Source organism: Gracilinanus agilis, chromosome 2 (genome assembly GCF_016433145.1).
Source record: "Gracilinanus agilis isolate LMUSP501 chromosome 2, AgileGrace, whole genome shotgun sequence".
Classification (NCBI taxonomy): Eukaryota; Metazoa; Chordata; class Mammalia; order Didelphimorphia; family Didelphidae; genus Gracilinanus; species Gracilinanus agilis.
The window spans coordinates 120,487,976-120,500,586 of NC_058131.1; the positions used below are offsets into that span (position 1 = coordinate 120,487,976).

General features: G+C 34.8%; 1 protein-coding gene across 1 annotated transcript in view; it reads left to right on the forward strand.

Moving 5' to 3' along the window:
* MEIS1 (Meis homeobox 1) overlaps positions 1-12,611 on the forward strand; it is a 153,947-nt gene that overhangs the window by 120,649 nt on the left and 20,687 nt on the right. Inside the window, exon 9 of the mRNA XM_044663392.1 lies at positions 6,435-6,511. Within this exon, the coding sequence (XP_044519327.1) occupies positions 6,435-6,511 (77 nt within the window). The remainder of the gene's footprint in view (positions 1-6,434; positions 6,512-12,611) is intronic.

Sequence of the window (12,611 nt, forward strand, 5' to 3'; positions counted from 1 at the left end):
TAATTCCTATAGGGTTGCACCACCCTATTTTCTCTGAGTCTTTCACTGTGGCCCTCTCCTTTTTTTTTTTTTTTTTTTTTTTTTGTGCTGATCCTGACTAGGCAAGCCTAATGCACATGTGCTAGTTGGATGCTGGAAGGGAGGGTCAGCTTTCCCTTCCCATACATAATCACTGTTTTATAGCTTTCATTCATTCCTGAGGTGTTAATGCAGATCAAATGGGAAACACTCCAGAAAGAACCCTCCTAGCTACTGCGTGCTTTCTTCTCCAGTCCCAATCGTTAATTCTTATTGTAAGATCTAAAGGTAATTTTGTTTGCTCTCTTAATGCGTTGAGGCTCTCCCAGTGGCCCTAGCATATCCTTTCTCAAATTCCCATCTTGATCAATTGTTTGCAAATAATTAAGCTTTTAAGAGATAATGGCATGAGGCTAATGTACACAACAAAGTAAAGGTCTCAAGTCACTGTCTATTGGACTACGGTTCAAATTTGCTTTGATATCCCAAAGTGATTAGGTTGATTGGTGTCTCTGGCAAGTGCAATCAGTATTTCCTTTATAAGCAACTATTAATATTTTTTAAACTTGTCATTTGAACAAATATACTAGGAAAGAGAAGGCAGTGGGTCTTGTGGGGAGAAGGAGTCCTATTCACACCATGTACAGGAAAGGAGAATTAGTTGTAAAGGTTTGAAGTGAATTTCCCATTTCTGGATAAAATGGCAATTCTCCAGGCTCACCCTTGATCTCTGTTGCAGTGGGATGTCTGCCATTGCCTGTGGCCCTCACAGGCCTGACTAGCCCTGTGGGTGGGAATGCAACAGGGCTTTGGATGTTTTTGCAGGAGTCTTGCCTGTGGCATGTTGGTTCTTTGTCAGGTCATTTTTCTTTAGGCTACCAAGGAACAACTCCTAATGTCCACCAAGTGCTTATATAATAAGGATGCACAGGGTTTAAGACATTTTGAACAGATTGAATTTCAGTTTAAAAGCCTGCCTCATTGTGAAGTTTTTGGCTGACTGAGAATTAGCTATGTAAAGTCATGGCTTTCATGAGATTATAGCAATTATAGATTTTTCATGAAATGGAAAGTTTATGCCACACTAAGCCAGTAACTACGAGGGAAAAAAATTAATTGGTTGACCTTAAACATGCCATGGTTTAGGAATTGTGCTTTGGTACATTTTAGTAGAGTTTTGTGTGGTCTTTTTCTTTTTCTTCTTTTTTTAGTGGTACTTAATTTTGTCCAGTCTTATCCATTTGGAAAAAAAAAAAAGAAAACCCTGAACAATTGGAAATTGCTTAATGGAGACAGAGTGCTCGATCCTCATAGCTTGAGGCAGCTTAGCAATTATTGCTGCATGAAATTAGACACAGTTTGTTCCAATTACTTAAAATCAGATCACATGAAAAGTGACAGAAGAAAATAAGAAGAGTAGAACTTTTTTACGTTATGATATTTAAATTATGAAAACAGAAACTAAGCCACATGAAGAAGCAAAACAAATTTGCACTTGAGATTATGAGTAGAATATTAGGACTCTTTGAATGTTTAATGACTCTGGTCAGTCTAATGATCCAAAGGGGATTTACTGGACAATACTTGCATAAATAAAATGTGAATACTATTGGCTGTCTAAGTATGTATATGAACTTGCTCACAAATAGGCATGCAAAAACACTCCTGAAAACACAGCACAAATAAATTACTGTAACAATTCTCCATTTCGAATGTAACTAGAGATAAATAGCATAAATATTAATTTTTATCCAGTTCTGGTCATAACATTAAGACGGATAACAAGAGAGGGCAAAAAGATATAGCCATCATGGTAAACTAAAAGAGAATACTAGCATACTGATTGAGCACATTGAAATTCTTTTACTCTTTTACCAAAAGAACTGAAAAACTTTAGGAGAGAAAATGCTATAGGCAGAAAATCACGTTTGCCAAAAGGTTGGTCTTTAAATGATAAAAGCTTTATAAAGGGAGATGTTATAACTGGATGTAACAACTGTATAATTTTAAAGTGAGCCTGTGTTCTGGTTGGGCAACAGAGCTATGAATAAAACTGTTGCTAACTTACAATTCTATGGTGATGCTGCATTGGGCTATCATTTGAAAATATAAGTTATATATTTATATTAGGACATATATATCTCAATGAGATTCTAGGAGAATCACCATAAAATGCAGCCATTATATACATTGAACTGCAATACAGTATTTTCCAATGACAGAATAAAAGATTTCTTTGGTCTCTATATTCTGTGACATGCCTCTATCTAGTGGGAGTTAAGAGTTTTTGAAATATTCTTATTCTACTGTAAAATGCATTTCAACCAAAGAGGGGAAAGTACAGATATGAAACCATAGACATATGATGCGATTTAAATTTAAACCACTATATTTGTGAGATTTTTAGCTCCTGGCACATATTAGTCTGAGCAGAGGCATAGTGATAAGAACACAGAGCTTGGCACCACAAAACTAGAATTCAAAATCTCGCTTTGTCTTTACCGCTCATGTCACCTTGGGCATGCTAGTTCATCTCTCTGAAACTATGCTCTCTCATCTATAAGAAAAGGAGGTTAAACTAGATTTTAAATTTATGATCCAATCACTATGGTCTTCCTGATTATTAAGAAAGCACTGTAAGGTTTGCAATATGAGATATATGTGTGTGTGTATATATTTACACACAATCATACTTGAGATTCACAACTACTCTATGAGATAGGTATCAGGCCTGTTAGTATCACCATTTTGCAGAACAAGAAACTAAGAAAGGGCTATGTGGTACAGTGGAAAGAATCTAGAATCAGGGAACCTGGCTTCAAATCCCTCCTCTGCTTTGTTCATACAGTTTGGTAGGGCTTTATGTGAGCTTTTATTATTTTTTGATGTTACATTATTCTGCTACTTAGTTCTGCGCAGTCTTATCAATTTAGGAAAACAAAAATGACCTGAACAATAATAGAGTGCTTCCTATGTGGCCTTAGACAAGTCCTTTAACTCCTTAGGATTCAATTATTAAATTTTCTCAATTGTAAAATGTTATGTGTGGGAGGTCCCTTATAGATCTAGATTTATATTATCCAATGAGATTCAGTGACCTTCGCCCAGGTTCACCGAGCCAGAAAGGAGCAGAGGAAGGATTTCCACTCACCTTTTAGACTCTACCTCCAGCATCCTCTCCACTGTGCCTTGCTACCTTAGTGCAGTGTGAAATTTACCAATTCTATTATTTTTGAAAAGGTTTCATGGATACCTCTCCTTGTGGCAGATATTTGAAGATATGGTGGCATAGGTAGCACAGTGGAGAGGAAGCTGGTCCTAGAGCAAGGAAGACTTTATCTTCCTGAGTTCCAGTCTGGCCTCAGATGTTTACTAGTTGTGCGACCCTGGGCAAGTCACTTGATCCTCTTTGCCTCATCTGTAAAAGGAGCTGGAGAAAGGAAATGGCAAACCACTCAGGTCTCTTTGCCAAGAAAACCTCAAGTAGGATAATGAAGAGTCAGAACAAAACAGCAACAACACAGAATAGCAGAGCTGGCTTGTATGTACATCCTGTGGTTTTTGGCTATCTTTCACAATGGTCTTAATTTCTGTTTTTCAATAGGGAGCAAATTCTAGTCAGTAGCAATATGGGCCAATGCAGTTTACCTACTAATTGAGTTTACCATTCACTCTTACAGAGTTAGATGGAATACTAGAATAGAAATCAGGAGCTTAGTTACTGATATAGATGTTAGGCTGGACAGATCTCTTCACCTGATCAGTTTTCTCATCTGTGAAATAGGAGTGAGAATACATTTGCCTTACTTCTTTGAAAGGGTCATATTGACAACTAAAATTTCTTCTATTAAATCCTTTCTGGTCTTTAAAGAAAGGCACTACATTCTACAAATGCAATCCCTTATTGTAAATGTGTACTTATTGATTAAATGCCAAAACCAAAGATAATTACAATGTTTATGGAAATAATTGATACATCATCTTTGCTTCCTTCTCACACTTGCCTTCCCTTTTACAACAATCCCCATGTGTGCACCTATAGGATGTGCTTACAATTGCATAAAGAGGCGTAGAAGTGGTCATTAACATGATTTTTTAAAAAATCACATCTCATCAGACACTTAAAGCTTTGCTAATTAGCCTTCAGTGGACCAGATTTTGTTTAGGTGACACTGTTAGATTCAGTGTTGTGGTTGCCTTGCTTACAATTAATAGAAGATTGGGTTGCTTTTCTGAACATTTTTTTTTACCTCTAAAATTCACTAGGATATGATGTTCTTATTAGTTTTCATTTATAGAACGGTGTCAACGAAGGAGATTATATTTTAGGACACTTTTTGCATTAGATATATATTTCAGAATCAGAGATTTTTAGAACTGTAAATGACATTAAGAGAACATTTAGACCAGGACCTCTCAACTTTTTTCATGTCACAAATCCTTTGAGTAGTCTGGTAGAGCCTATGGATGCTTTATCAGAATCATGTTTTTAAATACATAAAATAAAATAAGTAGGATTAAAAAAGAAATCAAATGCATTGAAATAGTGCTAAAACATATATGTTTAAAACAAGTCCCTCATCTAGTCCTATCCCCTGGTTTTGAAAGGAAAAAATTAAGCCCCTCCCAAGTCAAATTACTTACCTAAGGACATACAGTTTCCAGCAAATAACAGGACTTTGATTTGAATCTATTTCTTCTGTTTCCACCAGTCTTAAAATTATAATGTATGTAGTCTTTTTTTTTTTTTTTAAACCCTTACCTTCTGTCTTAGAATCAATACTATGTACTGGTTCTAAGGCTGAAGAGGGATAAAGACTAGGCAATGAGGGTTAAGTGACTGACTACCCAGGGTCACACAGCTAGGAACTGACTGGAGCCATATTTGAATCCAGGATGTCCCATCTCCAGGCCTGGCTATCTATCTGCTGAACCACCTAACTTCCCCCAATTCGTGTATTCTTAATGAGTGGCATCTAGGTGGTTTAGTCTAAAGACTGATGGGCCTGAAGATGAGAAGACTCATCTTCCTGAATTCAAATCTAGCCTATGTGACCCTGGACAAGTCACTTAACTCTGTTTGCCTCAGTTTCCTCATTGGTAAAATGAGCTGGAGAAGGAAATGACAAACCACTGCAGTATCTTTGCCAAGAAAACCCCAAATGGGGTCTTGGAGAAGGCAGAGAGACTGAACAACAACCACTTATGACTGTTGCCACCCTTTTCCTTTCAATCATAGGACTTCTGTTTATGATATATGAATTATTAATAGGAGTAATTGTGCTATAATTTGTTTACATTGCTTATCATATGATTTTTTAAAAAAATAATGATTTAAACATAGCCTTTTCTGATCTTGTAACTTGTTTGTCTGGTGTTCATTTTTTTTTTTTACTTTTTTTTTTATTTTAAACCCTTAACTTCTGTGTATTGACTCATAGGTGGAAGAGTGGTAAGGGTAGGCAATGGGGGTCAAGTGACTTGCCCAGGGTCACACAGCTGGGAAGTGTCTGAGGCCGGATTTGAACCTAGGACCTCCCGTCTCTAGGCCTGGCTCTCAATCCACTGAGCAACCCAGCTGCCCCTGGTATTCATTTTTATTTATGTCTATGTATTATTTTTGAGTTTGATATAAGAAGACTTTGCTATTTATTCTTAAGCAAATTATAATAGCCTTTTTAAAAAATTCTATTTTGAGTTATATTGAAGATGCTAGCATTTATTGACACACAGGATAAATATTTCAATTGATGTTTATTTTGGAATACTTAACACAAAGTGAAATTGTTAGTGTTTTTTAAAAGGTAGCTCTACTTCTGGGCATTTCTAAGTAGCAATGTAGTACAGTGTACGAAGTACTAGAGTTAGGAGTTCATTAACTTCTGTGGGCCCTGGCTTTTTTTTTTTTTTTTTTTACTTTAAAATGAGAGTTGATCTTTAAGGTTCTATTCACTTTCAAAATGCTGGAAAGGGAGGAGTTAACTGAGTATTTTATTGTAACAAATAAATTTAAATTTTAAAAAATGCTATTATCTATGGGCTATTTCTGTGCCAAAATTAATTTTCCTTTTCTGCTAGTCCTAGTACAAAGTAAAGCAAGACAAACCACTAACTTTTAGTCATGCATACATAGAAAAAGCTGTACTAAACTTTGAATTGCAACAAATAAACCCATTAAGGATAAACTCAGTATCAAGGTACTGCAAGTATCCTAAGTAGCTATTTATACACTTCAGTAATCTTTGTAATTGGCTTGTCTTTTACTGCCATTAATTAGATGATGTAGTATTCCATTAATAAGAGTGACACACCTCAGCATTTTCACCTTTAATTACAGACTTCACTAGGCACTTAGGTTATTGACAAAATGGCCTAAATATTGTCTGATACACACATATATTTTTGTTGTCTTTTAGCATCCTTACCCTTCTGAAGAACAGAAAAAGCAGCTGGCACAAGACACGGGCCTCACTATACTTCAAGTGAACAATTGGTAAGTAATTTGACGTTTACACATAATCAGTATTCGAGCCTCTGGCAACCTGCAGCTAATGTTTTGCATTAAGAAGACACACCCAGTCATTGCAGCTTTCCCTGGTGGCTTGTTGATGCAAAGGTGAAAACATCTACATTCATTGACCAAAGGCACTATGTGGAGAGCACAAAGGATTTTAACTTTTATAATGGACATATTTTAATGCAGGAACTATAAATACTTGTCCAAAAAGATATTAGGTTAATTCTTTTCTCCTCCAGTAGTCAACAACTCAAGAAATATGGAAATCTGTATTTTTTAGAAAACCCCCAAATTCATCCTCTCTTATGCCGAGCTTATATTCATGTGGTGACAGAATCTAGTTTCTTTTTTTTGCCAAGGAAACTTTTCTTCCCTTTATGACCAAAATATTGAAAGGAAGAAATTCTAAAATTTCCATTTGAAGAAGGCTATTCAAAACCTGATCCCTCTGAGGGATGTGTGCTCTGATCCCTAAATTAATGTTTAAGTTTTGATTTGAATGCTAAGTAGCCACCAATATTATACTGACATTGTATAGTGTGACAACAAGGTTTCGGAAAGGTCTGATTTATTGCCTTATGTGAATGTGTTGAAAACAAAGTTTTATATTGTAACTCAGAAAATCTCTTTGGAGGGTACAGAAATTGAATATCCTCTAAAATAAGTGTAACTGATTAATCGTATTAATATTTTTAGATTAGTGTTTATGATTGAGAAACCTTATCCATTTTGAAGTAAAACCCAGAAAAGGCCCAAAGTCCAGTGAGGGGAAAGAATCCCATGAAATTCCAGTTTGAGGATGAAAGTATTCTTCTTTTTCCCATTCAATAAGTGTCAGAGATTAATATTGTTAAATCACTGATTACATGGCCTAATCCATTTTAGTGAATAAATTTGTTCTAGATGTCCAATGCACCTACATTAACAAATCTTTCTCTGTTAGAGAGACGAGGAGCCTATGGGAGAGATTTCAGATATATTAAACCCCATTACAGAAAATGTAATTTCTGTCAATATAATCCCATGTATTCTTCAATTTAGTACTTTGGAGATAACGAGCTACTTACAATATATTTGCCTTTGGAGGATTAATTTACAAAGTGCACTATCTGGGAGACACAGACAGACTCACACTGCATTGCTTGTAAGGGTTATCAATTTCTGTGACCTTACAGCAGCCTTGGGAGATCCCTTTTTTGCATCCTTTTAGTCAATGGATAGGGAACAGAGTACTGGGTGTAATATCTAAAGAGGTTACTAGGCATCATGCTAGTGTGTGTGTGTGTGTGTGTGTGTGTGTGTGTGTGTGTGTGTGTACATGTGCTAAGTTACTATGGCATCTTATTTTTAAAGCCCCTTTACAATCACAGATTTTGGCTTCTCTTTTAAAATGTGTTTGGGGTTGACATGTTTTCTAGGTCAGCTTCTACATTTGCATATTCTTCTAATTTATGTTGACTGTTAGGTACTTTTATACCATACAGGAGTCATATGAACTTAAAATGCCCCCTGAGAAATGCTCAGAGATTAAGGGAAAAAAGAGCATAGTGAATTCCCTAAATGAGAAAAACAAAGTGTTCTCTCTTATTCAGGTGGTATGTTGGCACATATCTCCTCTCCTAATGTTTGCTGGCAAACTTAATCTATAAATTTAGCTACCAGTGACCAATTGTCCTAGAAGCTGATTTTCATGGGCAGTAATTATGTGGGTAAAGGAACAGGATAGGTTTTTAGTGAATCTGAGAAAGTTACCAGTGCCATTTTCCTCAACTCTATAGAAATGCTGCAAAAGGTTGTTTTTTTTTTTTCCTTCCATTCTCCAGATCAAGTTAAGAATCATGAATCTAATAAAAAAGTTCCTTTAATGTATTTTTGTTTATAATTCTATCATTGGAAAAAGAGGCATGGACAAAAGTTCTTATGTGATTTCCAAAAGTTGTAGATTATTTAAAAAAAGTTGTGAAATAAATTTTTGAAGTACAAATATCTTATACTGTCAATTTCACTGTGATCTTAACTTTTAAACAAGTTACTTTAAGCATGTGAAAAATTATTTTGATTTTACTTTAAGAAAATGAATCTAGCATCTTCCTATTATTAGTGTTTTCTCTGTGTAAATATGATATATTTATAGAAGTCACATAAATTTGGCTTGTTTTTATGTCATTGTCCCGAGTTTGACAGTTGCTTCAAATATAAATGCATTGTTTATAGAATTTTCTTCAAATCACTTGAATTTGACTAGTAGAACAGGAATGTTTTTACTCATGTTTGGTAAAAAGGGACATTCTACTGTTTGGTTTTGATTTTAAAAGTTCCATAATATGAAAATGAAAACATCCAGCGAGGATACTAAAGAGACTGATGATAAGACTGAATGTATAATCATATCACATTCATAGACTAAAAAGGAAAATAACCAATAAAGAGTTTTTGTTTTCCCTTAATGATAAGGGAGAATGTAAAAGGTTTCTGGCATCTTAAAAATTTGGTCATGGATAGAATATTTATCTAAAAGAGAACCCAAGTTGCTTACTTCTGGCAAAATATAGATTTTATAGTAGTTTTTCATCAATTTGCCATCATGTTATGCAGTGACAACTTTCTAAATTTTTTGCCTTCCCTCTTAGATTCCTGAAAACTTCTTTAACACACATGTACGTTTTTTATAGTAATGATGATTCATTATAAATCACAGTCGCAGAGATTAAATAAAATGCTGAAGGGCAGCCTGGGTACAGATCAGTCATAAATTATTGGCAGCAACATAGCATATGAGAATACATATAATATGCAAGAAAAATATAAATGCATGTCAGATCATTAGCCCAGAATAGAAATTCTGAGTTTCTAATAAAAAATGTTAATTTAGGAACTAAAAAATAAAGATATTCTATTTCTTTCAGCCTTCCTTTAGTTTTTTTTTGTAAGACCTACTTTAAATTCCTTACAAATATACCTAGCTAAGAGAAGTTAATATTCTGGCTCTAAATATTTATACCTATCTAGATGATCATGGGCTGTTACCTATCTCTCAGAATTTCAGTTTTCTCCTCTATTATTTGGGAATACTGATAATTGCAATACTAACTTCATAGAGTTGTTAGGAGGAAAGTACATCATATACCATAAAGCACTGTTTAAATATGAATTCTCAGAACTCAAAATCTTGTTTTTCTTCTCTTGGTTAATACTTGTTCTTAGGCTGAAGAGAATGGAATGCACAATAAAAAGCAATAGGAAATGTTCAAATACAAGAAAAAACTGGAGCAAAAGTAAAATAACTTTATAAGCTACTGCTTTCTGCCTAGAGCACTACTCAAAGAGGAAAGTACCCCAAAAGATTCATGGGTAGTTGTTACTGTAATTTGAGATATGATTTATAGATTGTAAAATTTACCAAACACAAATCTTGGCCCACATCTATACTAGCAAATTTTATGAGAACTGAGGCAGCTAAAATTAAAATTTCAGACAAAAAATGTATTTTTATTGCAATTAATGTGATACTTACTAAATTCTTGACTATATCTAGTGTGAGTATAGGCCTTACCTTACCACCATGAAAAACATTTTTTGAAATAGATACTTACAGCCTAAAAATAGCATATATATGTTTCTCCTTTCCTCAGACTCCCTCCTCCCATTATGTGGTAATCAATCAAAAGATGATCAATGATAGCTTTATTTTTACCTTTTTTTTAAGTTGGCAGACTTGTACAAGCAGAGAAAGGTTATTAAATATTAAGCTAGGAGTTTGTTTTATTCATTAATATACCTAAGCTTTTTATCATTTTAATTTAAATAAAATGTGATTTTAGGATGATGGAGTAGTGTTTTCAAACCCCTTAGAACTATTTAAGCAGAATGTTCATAGGAAAGCAGAGAAAATATTGAATCTATACAGAACTCCTCTGGTGGCTAATGGTACCTTTCAAAATGCAAACTTTGATTGTAGAATAGTAAAATAAAATGCCATATATAGACATGCGTATGCCTGTGTGTGTGTGTGTGTGTGTGTGTGTGTGTGTGTGTGTGTGTAGCTTGATGGAACAGAGGATTGAAATATCAAGCCTGCCATCAGAAAGACTCATCTTCCAGAGTTCCAGTTTGGCCTCAGACACTTACTAGTTATGATACCCTGGGCAAATCATTTAACCTTGTTTGCCTCAGTTTCCCCTGCACTGGAAAAGGAAATGGCAAACCCCTTCAGGATCTTTTTCACAAAGACCCCAGATGAAGTCAAGAAGAGTCAGACTCGTCTGAAAAACAATTCACCATCACCAATAAAATGTGTATATTTGTGTGCGTGTGTGTGTATAAATCTATATTGTACCAGTATGATTTACCCACATATATATGCACATATATAACGCTAGTACACATATACAGGTTATTTGTACCAATGTGGTAGACGGGAGAATTCAAGGAAGAGAGTAGAAGATAAAGGTGTTTCTTGTAATAAAAAGTTGGAGTCTATGATTGGACCATTCAGCAAGTGTGATTCAATCACTTACTAACTCAGCAGAGATCTAGTCCAGAGTATACTGAACCATCTTTACAGTTCCCTTGTTTACTACGTCTCCAGCCAAACCCCCTGCCATTAAGGAAATGATGTTAAAAGATTATTTCTTTATGCTCTGAGTAGGCAATGTGGTTTTTATGTGTAAAAGTCTATCACATGTGAAATACAGTCTGTGTGTGGAGAGAAAATTACTCTCTATCAATATGTATATAAAATTCTACCTAGCATCTTACCGTCTGAGATGTCATTGTATGGGAGCTTCTACTCTGGCACAGTTCGCAGATTTCGTGCTCATACCAGATTTCCTAAGTTCCTTCATTTACTGCTTTCAGAACGGCGGAGCATTCAGGCATTGCTTCCCATTTATTACCAGTAAAAAGTATGTTATCTTTAGTAGTTTTATACTACTGGCAGGTAGAATGGGAGTTTGTTTTAAGAAAATAGAATCCCTTTTATTATCGTAAACAGTTCAAACTAGTAAAGATCAGATTTCTTTTTGAATCATTGCAATAATCTATGAAATACTTTTATAAGTCATCAGAGATCCAGTAACTGTAGGTGCCTGTTTAGTTGTAAATGTTAAAACATTCACAAATTATCCCTTCAACTTCTGTGATCCAAAAATCAATCAAGGGTCATGGGGTTCCACTGAATTGTTCTGCTTTTTCTTCTTGCTATAATTTAATAATACATTTACAGATGCTGTTTAAACATTAACCATAGATTGTTTTGTCAATAAAGTTAAGCAGACACATGACAGAAAAGCAAGGAAAGCATGTAGGAAAAAAAGCATACCATGTAAGAAGTACTGTGTAATATGTTTGTTATTCAACAAGAAAGTGAAAGTGAGATCTAGTCAACCTTCCATATCTGGGAATTATCCAAGGATAGAGCAAGTGCACAAAAAGTAATTTTGTTAAGCAGGTGATCTGAGTTTTTGTATCCTTAGGAACTTACGTAACCTAAATTTGAATTAGGTTTTTCTAACTGAACAAATAAGAGTAACAGGTGCCTTATTTTCAAAAAGAGGAAAATAGAGAGAATAGCCCCAAACACATTTCATTTAATTTTTTCCACTGAGTCTTAGCTAATTGTTATGCCTTTCACCTTGAATGTCAATTGTAATAATAACATTATGTTTACAGTCTCTTGCTCTGTGCTTAGATTACAGCAATCAGTAATGCTCACTAGATAAAATGCTGTCTAGTTACTCATAAAAAAATATTGAAATCAGTCAAAAAATGTTTAGCTTGCATATTGCCTGAGACAGTCCTGGAGAGCTGCCAGAAACCAAGGTATTATTAGAAAAGCTGAGCAAATAGCTCGCAGGGAGAAGAGCTGTGAATTTAGAAACCATCAGGTATTGTCATGTCAGAGAATCTTAGGAGTTCATCATAAGACACTGCTTTTGTCTGCAGATTTTAAAATTTCCAGTAAAACAATCCTCTTTGAAAACGGTTGCATAGCCAGTTAAAGTTGTACTCAGTTGTCTATTTTTACATTGCAAGTTTACAGAGGGGCTTTTCTCCACTGTGCAGATCACTTCATTAA